Source organism: Thunnus thynnus, chromosome 14, assembly GCF_963924715.1.
Source record: "Thunnus thynnus chromosome 14, fThuThy2.1, whole genome shotgun sequence".
Classification (NCBI taxonomy): Eukaryota; Metazoa; Chordata; class Actinopteri; order Scombriformes; family Scombridae; genus Thunnus; species Thunnus thynnus.
This window is the reverse complement of record NC_089530.1, coordinates 6,076,849-6,091,097: the sequence shown is the minus strand read 5'-3', so window position 1 is coordinate 6,091,097 and position 14,249 is coordinate 6,076,849. Positions and strand designations below refer to the sequence as shown.

The window sequence follows — 14,249 nt, the reverse complement described above, 5'->3', positions numbered from 1 at the left end:
CGATGCAGGCCTAACACATCCCTAGAAAAGGGGTCATGACCCCTGGTGCACTCAAACAGCATTTCAGAGTGGTAGAGACATGGAGAGGGTAAGTGCTTACCTACCACAGAGCAGCATGGACAAGACAGGAAACATGAGGAGAGAGTTATCTAGATTAGCTACACACGATAAACACAGATAGGCTCAGACGATGCCCAAATCATCTCATCTGACTTTGTTTGATTAGATGCTTTCCTTTTAGCTTAATGCACCCATGTTGCTTGCCAGTAATGGCATTGAAAACACATTTTTCTTATAAAGCCAAGTAACATTTTATATATCTTAATGTGTAGAACACTGTGTCTTTTGTTACAGAAATGCTGATAAGATATAAAACAGCCTATCATTGATATAAAATCACTGTGGCAACCTAAATGTGCGCCAGGTGACATTTAATTGCAATAGCTGACTTCTCAATGGCCCCAGTGTTTGCACATCTGCTGTTGTGGATTCTGTACTTGGATTTATTATCTACTAAGCGACGCATGTTCACATGATCAGTGAGTTAATGTAACCCAATTACAAAACCAAAATCAAATGTACTGCACAAACTTTGAGGCAATCAATCAATGCTCCTGATAGATTGCTGAGTAAAAACATGTGACGTTTATCCCACTTAGCTGACCCTCTGGTGATTTACTGCCCCCCTGGTGGCCAGATGACTAAACTACAAAAGGTTTCTTCTTGTGTGCTGCACACAGCAAAGTCCTTCCTAAGTCATTTGAGCAAAACTTCCATTCAGAAAACCTTCCCTCCTCTTCCCTTCTCCCATGAATGGGGCTCTGGATTGAAATGAACAATGCCCACACCTTGAACAGGCCCACTGATTCGAGGGCCATTGTGCTGCAGAGGAGGGAGAGGATCGGCCAACAAGTGGCTCTCCCACTCTGTTATCATAGGACACCACTGTCTGCGGTGGGCCTTTATGACTTGTTATGCCACTAAACCCCCATCTCCTCATGGAGAATGCTGAATGACTGCACTACCTTGGCTCTCACCGGCCTCATTTGCACCAAGAGAAGGAGGGGAGGAGGAGGAGAGGGAGGGAGCAGGAGAGGAAGGGAGAGAGAAAGAGCAGTGAATGGCACCATAACATAACAATGCACTTGGAGGCTCAGTTGGCAAACACAGCTGGGCAAGCCACAGTGAAGCATTTAATGAGTCATAACTCTAAAGAGACAGTGAGCTACTAAAACCACTTTTACTATATTGCACTCTCTCTCTCTCACACACACACACATACACAGTTTTATTGTACATAACTACATATGTATAGAGTATTTCAGCAAACAGCTGTGCACACATTTCCCATATCACCCAGATCTACACAATTAGTTCATCATTTACCAATTCATCAAATACAATACAAAAACACTCACCTCAATAACCTGCTTTGAGTCCAGCCTGAAGTTAAAGTCCCCAAAGACAAAATATGGCACCCTCTCATACCGCTGGTCCGTGATCCTGCAAAACATTACAACCACCTGTCAGTGAATGTTTCAAACAACCATCACAACCTCTGGTGGGTACAGGCAGCCTGAATGCACCAGAAAAAATCATCATTCCTAATAATCCTGAATTATAACCATGAATTACAAATAGCAGGAAAAAATCTGAAAACCATCATCTGTAGAAACTTTATCAGTGGTTGTTAAAGGACTGTTACAGATGTGATCTGATGGTTCCTCTGACCTCTGGGCATTTAGTTGATGAGGACCACAGCACCACCTGGTGGTCTGAACACTTTGATTAGGCGGTTTCATTTCTACAGAGGAGGGGACAAGATTTTTTTTTTTTTTTTGGAAAGGTTTGTGTCTTTTTGTACTCTGGCTTTTAGTACATGAGTTTTATGGCATTCATAGTTTATCAGATAGTACACAAAGTATTGTAAACATTAAGATGGGGCAGATAGAGGATATGATACACACATTTAATTTGAAATCTGAAAAATAGGCCAATTATGAGGATTAATAAGGTGTTTAAATAACTTGCAATCCTGAAAAAAAATTAAATCATGTTTCTGGACAAACCATGTGTCAGGGGTCAGATCAAAACCTGCAACACTCATTGATGGAACAATCATATCTTCTTGATGGAACAAGAGTGCATCACCAATTTAGCATTGAAGATTCCACGATGGACAATTTAAAAAAAAAACAGTGATATGGCCCTTTTTTATTCCATGCATTCTTTAGCTTAGTTTCAGGCAGAGATGAGGAGCGGGCTACAGAGGTCTGGTAAACGCACTTCTTTTTCCAAGACCTGTAAATAGTTTGATGTGTAAAATCGCTGCAGAAACCTAATAATAATGTTTAAAAAATGTTCATATTTTCTATGTGCATCTATTTATGCAAAAACAAAGGAATGAGAGATTGACACAACTCAGTGACCATCTTTCCCATCATCCATGTCAGCCCTGCAACAAGTTAAGACTCCTTTACTGTACCTGCTCCATCTGGCAAAGTGCTAGGGGGATGAAGTAAACATGCTTTCAATTCAAACTGTTAATTCTCAGCTGACACCACAATTCAAGCCGATAATCGGCTTTGATGGCAAAGTAAGACAATTTGATAGAAAATTCACTTTGCTGAATTGATCAAAAGGAGAGTGAAGTGACCCAAACAACGAAGAGATACATCCTGGAGATACTCTCTGTGTGTTAGTCCTGCACTCAGTGAAGACAGGAGCCCAGCGACTGATTTGTTGGTGGGCTTATAGGTTCAGACCAAGAGTCAGTAACAGACTTGTATATCATAAGGGACTATCTACTCAGTCTACCACACACTCTGCTTCACTTGGAATCTGACTGAAAGGAATCTATTTATTGTGCTTTTTTGATGCCTTCAACGGGTCGTTAAATCCAACACATTTTAATGTCTCTTGTCTTGCTAATGTTTTTAATGCACTGAATGCATTGCTTTTTAAACCAGAGAGATAAGTGTCGGAGGATTCATAGAGTATAGATCCTATCTGTCATGGACTACTTCCAAATATCCAGAACCTCGCCGCAGTGCCAGCATCCCAGTGACTTATATAAAAAAAAAAAAAAAAAAAAAACGCAACTAAGCGACATATAATTAACTCCTATGCCTCATCACCTACTTAAAAGTGGCTCTTCTACAGAGCAGAGATAGGAAATTAAGGTGGACGTAGCACAGCCTCTTGTGTAATTAATGATTCAGGATGCTTGGCTCGCTATCTCCACTAATCGCGCGGATAAATCTCACTGTGGACTTCCCAGGCCCAGATAACAATATATTTATGGGGCTGTAAAGAGAGAAGCCTCTTCTTGGTGGTGGGTCTCGGCTCGGCCGGCTGTCGTAAAGCATGGTCCCTTCCTCTCTATGAGGCAGGGAGAGTGAAGGGCAGGGAGGCGAAGGGGACTGGAGTAAGAGGCGGGGAACACGGCTATTATATTAAATAGAGACTGTGTAACTTGACATCCCATTATATTAAAGAGACACTAGATTGTCTTTCTATCCTGCAGGTTTTTCTAGAGGGGTCAACATGGAGATGGGAAGAGACTCAAGAATTTCATCTTCAAAATAACAATGAAAATATTTCATGGTTGTGATTGATGTGATAACTAATTTTTAAGACTGTTCTTGACCATTAACCAATTGACAAATGAGCGCTTCAAAACAAAATCCACCATTTTTATCTGTTAATTTAATCATTCAATCATTCATAATTTTACTAGCAATTTGGGCTGCAAGTAATGATTATTCCCTTCATAAATTAATCTGCCAATTATTTGCTTGATTGATCAGTCAACTGTTTGGTCTTTAAAATAGAAATAGACAATAGTGAAAAATGCATATTACAATTTGTCAGATCCCAATTTGACAATTACAAATTACTTGTTTTAAACAAGACCCGAAAATATTCAGTTCATGGTAATTAAAAAAAAAAAACCTAAAGAAAAAAAAGGTGCAGATCTTCACATATGGGCATGTGGAACCAGTGAATCTTTTTCATCTTTGCTTAAAGGACGCAAAGTTGTTTGTTGTATCAATTTTCTGCCAATCAACTAATTAATTAATCGACATGTCTAGGTTCTACTCAATACATACATACCCTGATAGACTCAAAATGAACAAGTGAGCAAGTGTACACCTTGCAGACATGATGAAATTTAGTCACCTTGAAGCCCTCACAAACCCTTCAGGTTACATAGATACAGAAAGTACAATTTGTTTTTAAGTCCTGACATCTTAAACCTTCATCACAGCTAAAAATAACATTATTTCAGATAATCAGCAAAAGTTTCAGTTCAATTTTGGGATCCATCGGCCTTTGGAAAACACAATTCCCCTTCACCTGAGTGCATCACTTCTTCACAGCTATCTGAGGGGAAACAGTGGATCCAATACCTTCTTAGAAACAAGGAAAATGTGTCTCACATTTACAAATTGGCGCTTTTACAGCATTTGGTTACATAAGTCACTTACATAGATGGTCTCAAAACCAAAGGATTGCTGATTCAGTAACCGCAAGATTCTACATTGTGAGTAACCATGGATCCTGGAGCAAAAGAATAAACTCCTACAGTCTGACTCACTGCACATCAGTACAGATAAATAGACTGCACTAGTTAAAAAAAACTATGTGTGTATGTAGGACCCATGTCCATCTATAAAAAGGTAGAAAATGGGGGCAGGGGGACATCCAGATTTCTGTGTGTGCGTGTGTAAGCAGTAGCTCATTAATACACTCAAACTGGTACTGATGTCATTAATGACCTTACATCCTGGTGCTAAGAGACTCAGCTCTATTCAAACAGGGTTAGTGGCCAGTTTATCCTGCTGTCCTGAATGGAGGGCAGTAAAATGGCTGTACACAGGCGTCACTGCAGTTGTTATATGCCTGGGAACTCATGTATTCCTTGTGCTGATGCAGAGTTTACCACATGCCAGCAGCTATGAGTGAAGAATATAAACCAAAAGTCAGTCCACTAAAATCCAAACTTCAGTCAGTAATCTGTACAAATGCCAATCAGACGATGATGAATAAAGATAAGAAAGCGAGTTAATAGATGAATGGGGAAGAAGAGAAGTGAGTGGTGCAGTCTGTTTGAAGGAAAAAAAAAGAGATGGTGAAAAATGAAAGAGAAGGAGGCAGGGAGATAAGGAGAGAGAGTGTATGTGTGTTTCTCCATAGCCTGGAGGTCTTTCTACTCTACGTCCTGTAGCTTTATCCTGCTAACAGCCATGTCTAATACCCGAAGCCAGGCTGTTTTGTCTGCTGTTCGAAGGTATCAGCCACAGGTCAGAAGGTAACACTCTGTTTACACGATCATTTCCTAAAGCACTCATGCTGACCCGCTGGTGTGAAAGTTGACTTTTTTCTTGGCCTTTGTGGGGGGAACGAAGAATTGCAACATTAGCTACAGCTACTGGGCGTGAAAGGGCCCTGAGGGTGGGGGGTCCCAACTTGGGCCCCCCCCCCCTCGCTGACCCTCACCCTCGGCGGGGGCCCCATTAGCCTCGTCATCTCAGTTCATTCAGGCAAACTGTAACAGTGTCAGTGACATTCTCCCACAAAGACGCACTCCTTTACACAGTCTATAAACATGCTTTCTCCTGGCCAATTCATCGCGCAGTGACACCCCTGAAAGAGCCTCTTCACAAGGGCCGTTCTCACTGAGGTTTGGGCTGGGGCCTTCATCAGGCCTTCCTAGGGGCCACACAAAGACAGGGGTCAGACGCTAATTTATAACATGGCCCCCGACTCTGCTCCCAGGCTCCTTAAACCACCAGCACAAAGCAACCACCTCACATTCTCTCTTTCTGATTCTCCTTCTCTCTCTCACACACACACACACACACACACAAACATGCTGTCATAGACGAAAAGAAGAAGCATGTTCCCAAGACTGAAAATGCTCTTGCACTGAAGACACTGACAGCATCTCAGTCTCTCAGATAACACACATAAATACCACAATAACACATCCAAAATCTGTCTGCTTTGGAATCTTTCTCCCTCGATCCCTCACTGACTCCTCGGCAGATTAAATGCTGTGATTGACAGCTAAACTGAGCCGTAATAGACAGTCTATATGGGATTATGAGGGTGCAACTGGGGGCCATGTCATGATTATATTGACAAGATGACTTACCATAAGTTGGCCGGTCAGATTGGACTTTGCACACAATAGCTGGGCTGAGCGCAGTCATCCATTGTAAGTAAATGTTGAGAATTTGGGAGAATGTTAACATTGTGAAGAATGTGCAGGGTGACGTCTTTCTGAATAGGACAGGGGTGGCCCCTGACAGGACCTTTGACACTGCAGGACTGCCTTCCCCACGTCCCCCTGTTAGCACCCAAGCTCCTCCGCAACGCCCAACCCACCGAGAACGCCGCGCAGGAGAGAGAGGGTACTGAGGGGGTGCAGGGGTGTCGCTGCGGTCACGCAGAGGTTACGGAATAAGTCAACTCAAGCACTGTCAACACAAACTCAAGATGGAAGAGACCTCTTTGAGTAAAGGTGGAGCCAATTATTGAAATAATGTGAAGAGTGAACATTCTGTCACTCTCACTGAGTTGTCTTATGAATCTTTACTGCATGGAATTTTGTCTAAAATGGACTGGAAGGTGGAGAAATGATTTTTGTCTACATGGCTGGTTGATTATGGACATAATCTAAAAAGCATTAGAAAAGATAGAGCTGCAGTTTGCACTCAAGGCTGGATTATCAACTGGGTAAAGCAGGTAACTGCTTCCAGAGGCCCCAAAAGTCCCAGCTTCACTGTGTGTGAGTTGGTTTTTGGTAATTTTATTAATTGCAAATGTATTAATTTTGTTATTTTAGTTTTTTATTGCACTAACGTAAAGAATTTTCCTAAATAGATAAAATAAACTAAACTAAAAAATCTAAATGAATTGTGTTTTAACAAATTATCACAAATGGACGTAGAGAAAACCTGGGCCAAGTAGTATTCCAGTATAGAATAGTATAGAACAGTGTCGCACTAGTGCAAAATATAATGAGGCTGCCATCTATGGTGAGGAAACCTCTTCTTAGATCATTTCTTATCAGCTTTTAAGTCAGAATTCTGGCATCATGGCAACACTCATAAATATTAACTGTGAGATAAGCTAAACAAGGAAAATGTAGTCAAATAAATATTTGTCTTGTTTCTCATCTAAAGTACTGTATATCTAATTTTAATTAGTTTATGAGGTCAACAAAGTCATAAATAAAGAACTTTTGAGAGTGAAGAGAAACTAGCTGCAAAGCTGCCTCCTCCAACAGTCTGAATGGCCAATGTCCATCTATAAAAAGGTAGAAAATGAGGGAAGGGGGACATCCAGATTTCTGTGTGTGCGTGTGTGTGTGTGCGTGCGTGCGTGCGTGTGTGTGTGTGTGTGAAATAAACAGGTCCACTATGAGCAGAGAGACACTGGGGAAGATTAACCTCTGCTCCTGCAGGCCTCCCAGGGTGAGGAGTCACAGTGACACCACACACACACAAACACAAACACACACACACACACACACACACACACACACACACAAACACACAAACACACACACACACACACACACACACTCACACACTCACACACACAGTGTAATTTGTATATAGCTACTGTATGTCAAAGTGTCTTCTTTTGATTTAGTTACCAGAAATGAACACATTAGAAAAAAGTAGTTAATTATCTGGTACATGTTATGGTATTGTTATGCATTGAAAAAAGTGAGCATTTAGCATAATGCACACATGAACGCATACACACTACTCTCTTTAATAAATGAATTCTGGCTTTATGGAGGATCTCCCTGCGATTATCCAACCCTCCCTCTTGCAGCTCAACATGTCTATTGGCTGGAAACTAGCCGGCCTTTCTCTGCTCTTTCAGCCTGTTGTTCTGGGAAAAGCCTAAAGGGAAACATTTAGATTGGAGGGCTCTTTGAGACGCTCTGACAGTTGACTGATGACCGTCCATAAAATGACAAAGCATCACTGTGTGGTGGCCAGTGCGGCCCACTGCCTCCCCATGGGAAACTAATTGCTTTGAATTGTTAACGGCAACATTATTTTTCTGCCAATCATTGCTTTTCAATGCCCCGAAAATGAGCATGAAACAAGTCTTTTCAGCGAACAAAACAGTTAAATGTCCCCAATGTTGATCAAATTAACTTCAGCACTGTGACAATGGACTATATTTGTGTGAAAATAATGGCACGCCACAAAGGACGCCTTCATGCCAGGATTTCACAGTTGTAATGTAAAACTGTTCTCCCCTGAACCGGACCAGCCACTCTGAATGGGGGTTGGAAAAAAGAAACAAACTCCAATACACAAAGGGATTTTTTTAAGGAAGAGGAAAAAAACCTGTTGATTTTATCTCATGCTATGATTTCACAGGCTCATTTAGCAGCCATGGTTTCCATCCTCTAGAGAGACCCGGGATTCAGCCTTACTGTCATTATACAGCTGTCTCTTACAGATGTAAGCAAACAAGCAGAATTATTTACTGCATACACATCTCCAGTATTTTTGGCTGATATTTTAACATAATGCATTAACTCAAAAATATATCTCTAAAGAAAGGTATTTTTTTTTACATTGTGTACAAATAAAAACTATTAAAGCTTTACATAATTAGAAAACAATGATCTTCCACATCAAGGCGTAGCTGAGTCAACATGGTAAATAATGCCTGATGCAGCTTTGAGCACATATGTGCATTTTCAAAGGACAGGAAAACAAGCAGGGGATAAATTTCAAGCAGAGCTCTGCTATGCTCTCATGGAAGTGGCCCACACATCAGCGCAGGCTATAGAGCTGTGCTTTTTTGATGTGACTCAATAGTGAGGTCTGGCTGGCTAAACGCTGTTCCTTCTCAGCATTGTTCCCCTGAGGCCTTGATGCACTTTGGAGATAAACACCGTTTAGCAGTTAAAAGGGCCACAGAGGAAAAGGCTTATCAGATGTGTTCTCAATGGGCCGTAAGCTGCATTATTAGGCCTGGGCCCCAGATAAGGTGGAGGCTGAAGTTTGATGCCCAGTAGCAGAGCTCTGTCCCCAGCACTGCTGTGTGATCAGACTCCAGTGCCGGCTGCCTCATGGATCTCAGCTGGTGGTGTGTTCAGCAACCCCCCTCCCCTCCTCTCCCCATCCCGCAATGAGAGATTAGAGCTCAGAGGAGAGAGGAGAGAGAAGAGTGAAGGGGGGGCGAGTTTGGCTTTAGATATTCCCCCTGTCCCTTTTCCTGCTCTGCTTTCTGGGGGTAGGAGTTAGAGTTAGGACAATGGTCAAAAAGATGGTTCCCAACCAGCCGCTGAATGGGAACACTGTTGGTGGTAGCGCTTCATTCAAAGCCCGGCCCGGGCACATTGTCCTCCCAGATCGGCAGAGGAGAATGGAGTTTGCTGGTGGCTGCCAAAAGGTTAGCAGCCTCTGTGAAAGGACCGACCCATTATTCACTGCCCTTTACAGAGCCCAAGGACCCTTTGTGCTCCTCCTCCCTTCCCTCTGCACCGCCAGCTTTTTCTCACTCTGGTGCTCCGGATCTGCGCCCAACGGTTTCCCCCAAAGTGAGTGACTGAGGCGCGATGCCCCCACTATCCCACCCCTGGACCCCTAGCATGGAATACCAGGCTAGCCAACATATAAAACCTCACCATCACCACCTTGTCTCACACCATTAGCCCCTCCACCCCAGACCCTGTAAAAAACTCTTTAAATGATATGGCCCAGAAGTAACAACAAGGTTTCCATCTTCAACACAAGGGGATTTAGAAAGAGGGAGCGTGGAAACTGCCACTCAGCCAGCACAATTTCTATTCACTCCCCTCAGCCACCCAAATACAACTCAGAGACTCAACTATTTAGGTCTATTTACGAGCCAACCCTTGAAAATAAATCAACTGCAAAAGCATGACGAAAGCAGAGGAAACAGGATGAAAACACTTAAGTGTAAGCAACAAGAAAGGTCCTTTTGAAACTTCATTATGCCAGTAAATCCAGGTAAGTTACAGCGTCATAAAAACAGCAAAAGCTGCCATATTCTTAAAACACTCTCACTTCCCTGTCCATTAAAGGCGGACCATTCTTTCATCAAATCAAGAATGAAGTACAGGTAAAATATGACCTCGTAGAGAATACTTTAAAAAGCGCCTCATAATTCATGCACATCAGAAAGCCTGGTGGTAATGTATGCCACCCATATATGCATGTAGTTATTCAAAGTGGAGGTGGCGAGGAGCCTTGTCGTGCATTCTGATGCCATTTGAATGGGAGGTCACCTGCTGCAAGGCTGGTACTAAGCTTTTATTCTGTGTTAGCATGGCCAGGTAGGGAGCAGGGGTTGTACCACGCACTCTATCATTCTGCTCCGCTGCAAATGGATATCCCATAAATCATATTAGAATTGCCTATGAGTGGATAGCATGGTTTGTATAGAGGCTGTCTTTACTTAGTGCAGAGTGAGGAAATCTTTAACCCTATTATTATGATTCCTAGAGCCTTGCCAGTGTAATAAAAAATGTTAAACGAATTTTGAGAATGCATCCTCCTGGGAGCATGAATGTGCAAATGGCTCGGCAATATGACTTTTAGATTATGATGTATTTTGTGTAGAATTGGAAACTTTGGCTGGGTGCTGGTGCAACAGGAAAGGTCAAGTCAACAAAAACTTCAGGGTTCATCATCATGAAGTGTCAAGAATGAAAAAGCTTCCACCTCTGGGGAACATGAATGTGCACAGAAAACATGGCAGTCAAATTAGGAGGGATCCTTTGTGACCCATTTCCAACCCATTACGAGATGAAAGTGAACCAAAGTGTTTGTCCAGGGGGAATTCGGACCTGATAGTGGTGCAAAACGTAGGATCATTAAAATGATCCTGTGGAGGCCATGACTATCAATATAAGATTTTATTGCCGGTAGTGGGATAGAAACAAGGATGAATGAAGGATTATACTACAAAAATACAGAAAAATGCTGAAACGTAAGAAGGACTTAGAGAAAGGTTTAGGAAAAGAAAAGATAAAAGAGAGTTGGGAGTTCACAGACCGTGTAGTGAGTAAGACCCCCCCCCCACCACACACTTCTACAGTCAGATGTAATCCCACTGGTCTAGGGCTGAATCCCACCATTACAATATCAATACAGGTTTTGTCATGTCAGGCAAGACTGGATTGTGACTAGTATCTACAAGCTTTTTTTGTATCTACAACCATTCTTGTATTCTTTTTATTTATCCCTGGCGGTGACCGGTTTTTCATCCGACACACCTGTCCTGGCTATAAGACTTTCTGAAGTGGAAGAACTTTGCAGTTATCATTACCTTCTAAATATATCTGCAATTTGATTGCATCTGAAAATTTGCAGGTTAAGTAGAAGGATTCATACCCAAAATACCTTGTTCCTAATTTAATTTGAGCACATGCTTCTCAACTAAGAGTAGACATGTTATACAGAGAATGATTCCAAAAAACACTGTAAAGTATGATTAAGTCTCTTTACAGTCATATATCAATGAAACATTTGTTTGCAGTAGGAACAGGGCTTGCCTTGATCTTATCAAGAATCACAGTAGAGGGATTGAAAATAAGAGAAATGGATGTAGTGTACCTGTCTAAAACGTAGCCAAGCGCCTTCTGCCTGGTCCCAGAGTAGACCGAAGGGCTATTCTCCCAGGCCACCAGGTTGGAAGCATCATGGAAAAGGTGGATGTTGACCAGATCAAAGGCACTGTGTTGGAAAAACATAGCGTGAGCAACTAGCCAGAAAATCAGTTTCACTCCAACTGACAAACTGATATATTACAAACTAATTGCTACTTGCTTTTAACTTAGTACTTGTAAGCATCTTTAGCATTGATAAGAACTCACTGTTTTGGAATCCATCTCTGTACACATAAATGATATTGGACAATTAATTTATGGTTGTTGACCTATAAGTGAATGTGATGAGAATGGATCCCATGAGAGACAGAGATCTGTGAATCAAGGCATTACATGAGCTTTTAATTGTATGATTAAACAGTAACAATGAGATATTTCTGTCATTATAGAATTGCTACACATTCCTAACAAAAACACACTTCTAATACAGATGCTATTTAACCTGCTATATGCTACATGCAGGTGTGGATACCAATACAAGCACTAATTTGCTTTCTTTCAGTTTGTCCTGTCAGGCAAAAGCAAGATAGCTCAATGTACAGTGATGAACATCTCCCTGCTGATCCTATCAATCTACTGTGTTTTGTTAGCATGGCGTTTAGCAGGGAGACCCAGAGGAATTGCTCTTATCTCATGGGGTTTATTGTGCGGCGACATCCTGAACAAATGAATACATGCATGGCCTCTGCTATCTGTGTCGATCCTATCTTTGATCTGATCTCCCTATTCTTCACCAGCCTCTCTCTCTCTCTCTCTCTCTCCACCGCTCTTGTCAAACGTCATGCCCCTATTAAATGCTTACCGTTTCAGCTCTTTAGTTCTCATGTCATCCCTCTATTAGATTACAATCCCCCTCTTCCACCCCTCAGTCACCCTCCCTCCCCCTGCCCCCCTCCATCCCCTGCTCTGCACACTGGAAGCAAGCGTTTGTATTCATCCCATACAGGTTCAATTGCATGTAATGTTTTTTGTCATCTGTCATATGCAACTGCTTGACTAACGTGATTACGTCTAATCAAATCCCTGCTCTCTTTGCGTGGAACACTGTCCGGAGAGGATCCAGCTACCTAACTCACTCTCTCTGTCCATGTTTGTCTACCACAACCGCACCTCGCAAAGCTCACTGTGAGATGTCATGACATGGTTAGATCTTCATCTCTAATCACAATGATACACTTGTAAAGATTGAGGGCTGAACAGAGATGAGATGGGATGTATTGTTGCAGGGACTTATTAAAAAGACTCACCAGTCAGCCAGGGCCCATCGAGTTCTGATGAATCCCTTTCTGGACCACTTGCACTGCAGAACAGAGAGACTCAATTTAGTGTGACAGTTGTAGAGTTTGACGTTGCTAAGGTTTTCAGTTGTCATCATGAGGCAAAAGAGAGATATTATGTCAAATGAAGAGAAGAGAAGGAAGAGAAGTAACCATATCCGTTGTGTGGGAGAACAATTTCATTACAAAAATCATAAACAATTCAATTAACAGATGAGTGGATTAATAGATTAGCAGTGGTGGAAGTAACCACATTTATTAAAGAACTTAAGTACAATTTTGATGTACTTGCACTTAAGGAAGTCCACCTGATGATACTTTATTCTTCTACTTCACTACAATGCAGAGGAAGATATTGTCCTTTTTACTCCGTTACATGCATCAATAATATAAATCCAGCAATTTAATATATATTATAATACAATAATCTGAAAAAGGCATATTTCTCCTGCTTTTTTTTGTATTTTATGTGATGGTAAAAATGAAGGTACTGGACTGTTGGTTGGACAAAACAAGCAATTTGATAACATTAATTTGGACCAAAAGAATATCTTATTAATTGAGAAAATAATCAGCACATTAATCAATAATAAAAATAATCCTTAGCTGCAGCCTTTAACAAGTGGAACACTTTACAAAATTATATGTAAAGATTCTTAATGGGCAGGAAGTTTGTTTATTTGTTTAAACCCAACTAAAAAACAGCTCAACTTTACTTTTCAGATATTTTGTTTGCAACATGTGTGATGAATAAATTGAGAGAAATGTTATGAACTTCTGGCTTCATTCCAGAGCCTCCCGCCTGTATAGGTGAGAGTCATCCAAAACATACAGAGCATATAAGCCACAGTATGGACATCTAGTATGCAGCTGTTTGATCAGATCCCACCAGCCCTGAGTTAATTATCCAATCACAAGTCCAAAGATCTTTCTCAAACAGCACATGATTCACCATGAAGCTGGTTATTAAATGAGAGACAAATTGATGTTGTGAGTGTTCTCATTCTGAATAGATAGATCAGTCTCTTTCCCTCGGCCTCTCTCTTTCTGTCTATCTCTCTCTGATACTCCTAATGGGGAGTTAACTGCGGTGATGAATAAACTAATTATGGGCCAGGTCACATAATTACAAATTGACTAATTTTATTTAAAAAACTCAGATGCAAATTAAAGGCTAAGAGGTATTTGATTGCGCCTCACATCCTTCAATCTGCATTAGTACAAGATTAACTGTATCAAATTGAATTACATTAGCATACTTGAATTAATCCATACTGCCTCGGCAGGATGTA

General features: G+C 41.4%; 1 protein-coding gene across 2 annotated transcripts in view; it reads right to left on the bottom strand.

Moving 5' to 3' along the window:
* The window catches only part of inpp5a (inositol polyphosphate-5-phosphatase A), a 148,419-nt gene that overhangs the window by 38,219 nt on the left and 95,951 nt on the right, over positions 1-14,249 (bottom strand). For both annotated transcript variants that reach the window (XM_067609446.1, XM_067609447.1), the window contains exons 7-9: positions 12,928-12,980; positions 11,628-11,747; positions 1,419-1,503 (exon numbers count right to left, since the gene is read on the bottom strand). In XM_067609446.1, the coding sequence (XP_067465547.1) occupies positions 1,419-1,503; positions 11,628-11,747; positions 12,928-12,980 (258 nt within the window). The remainder of the gene's footprint in view (positions 1-1,418; positions 1,504-11,627; positions 11,748-12,927; positions 12,981-14,249) is intronic.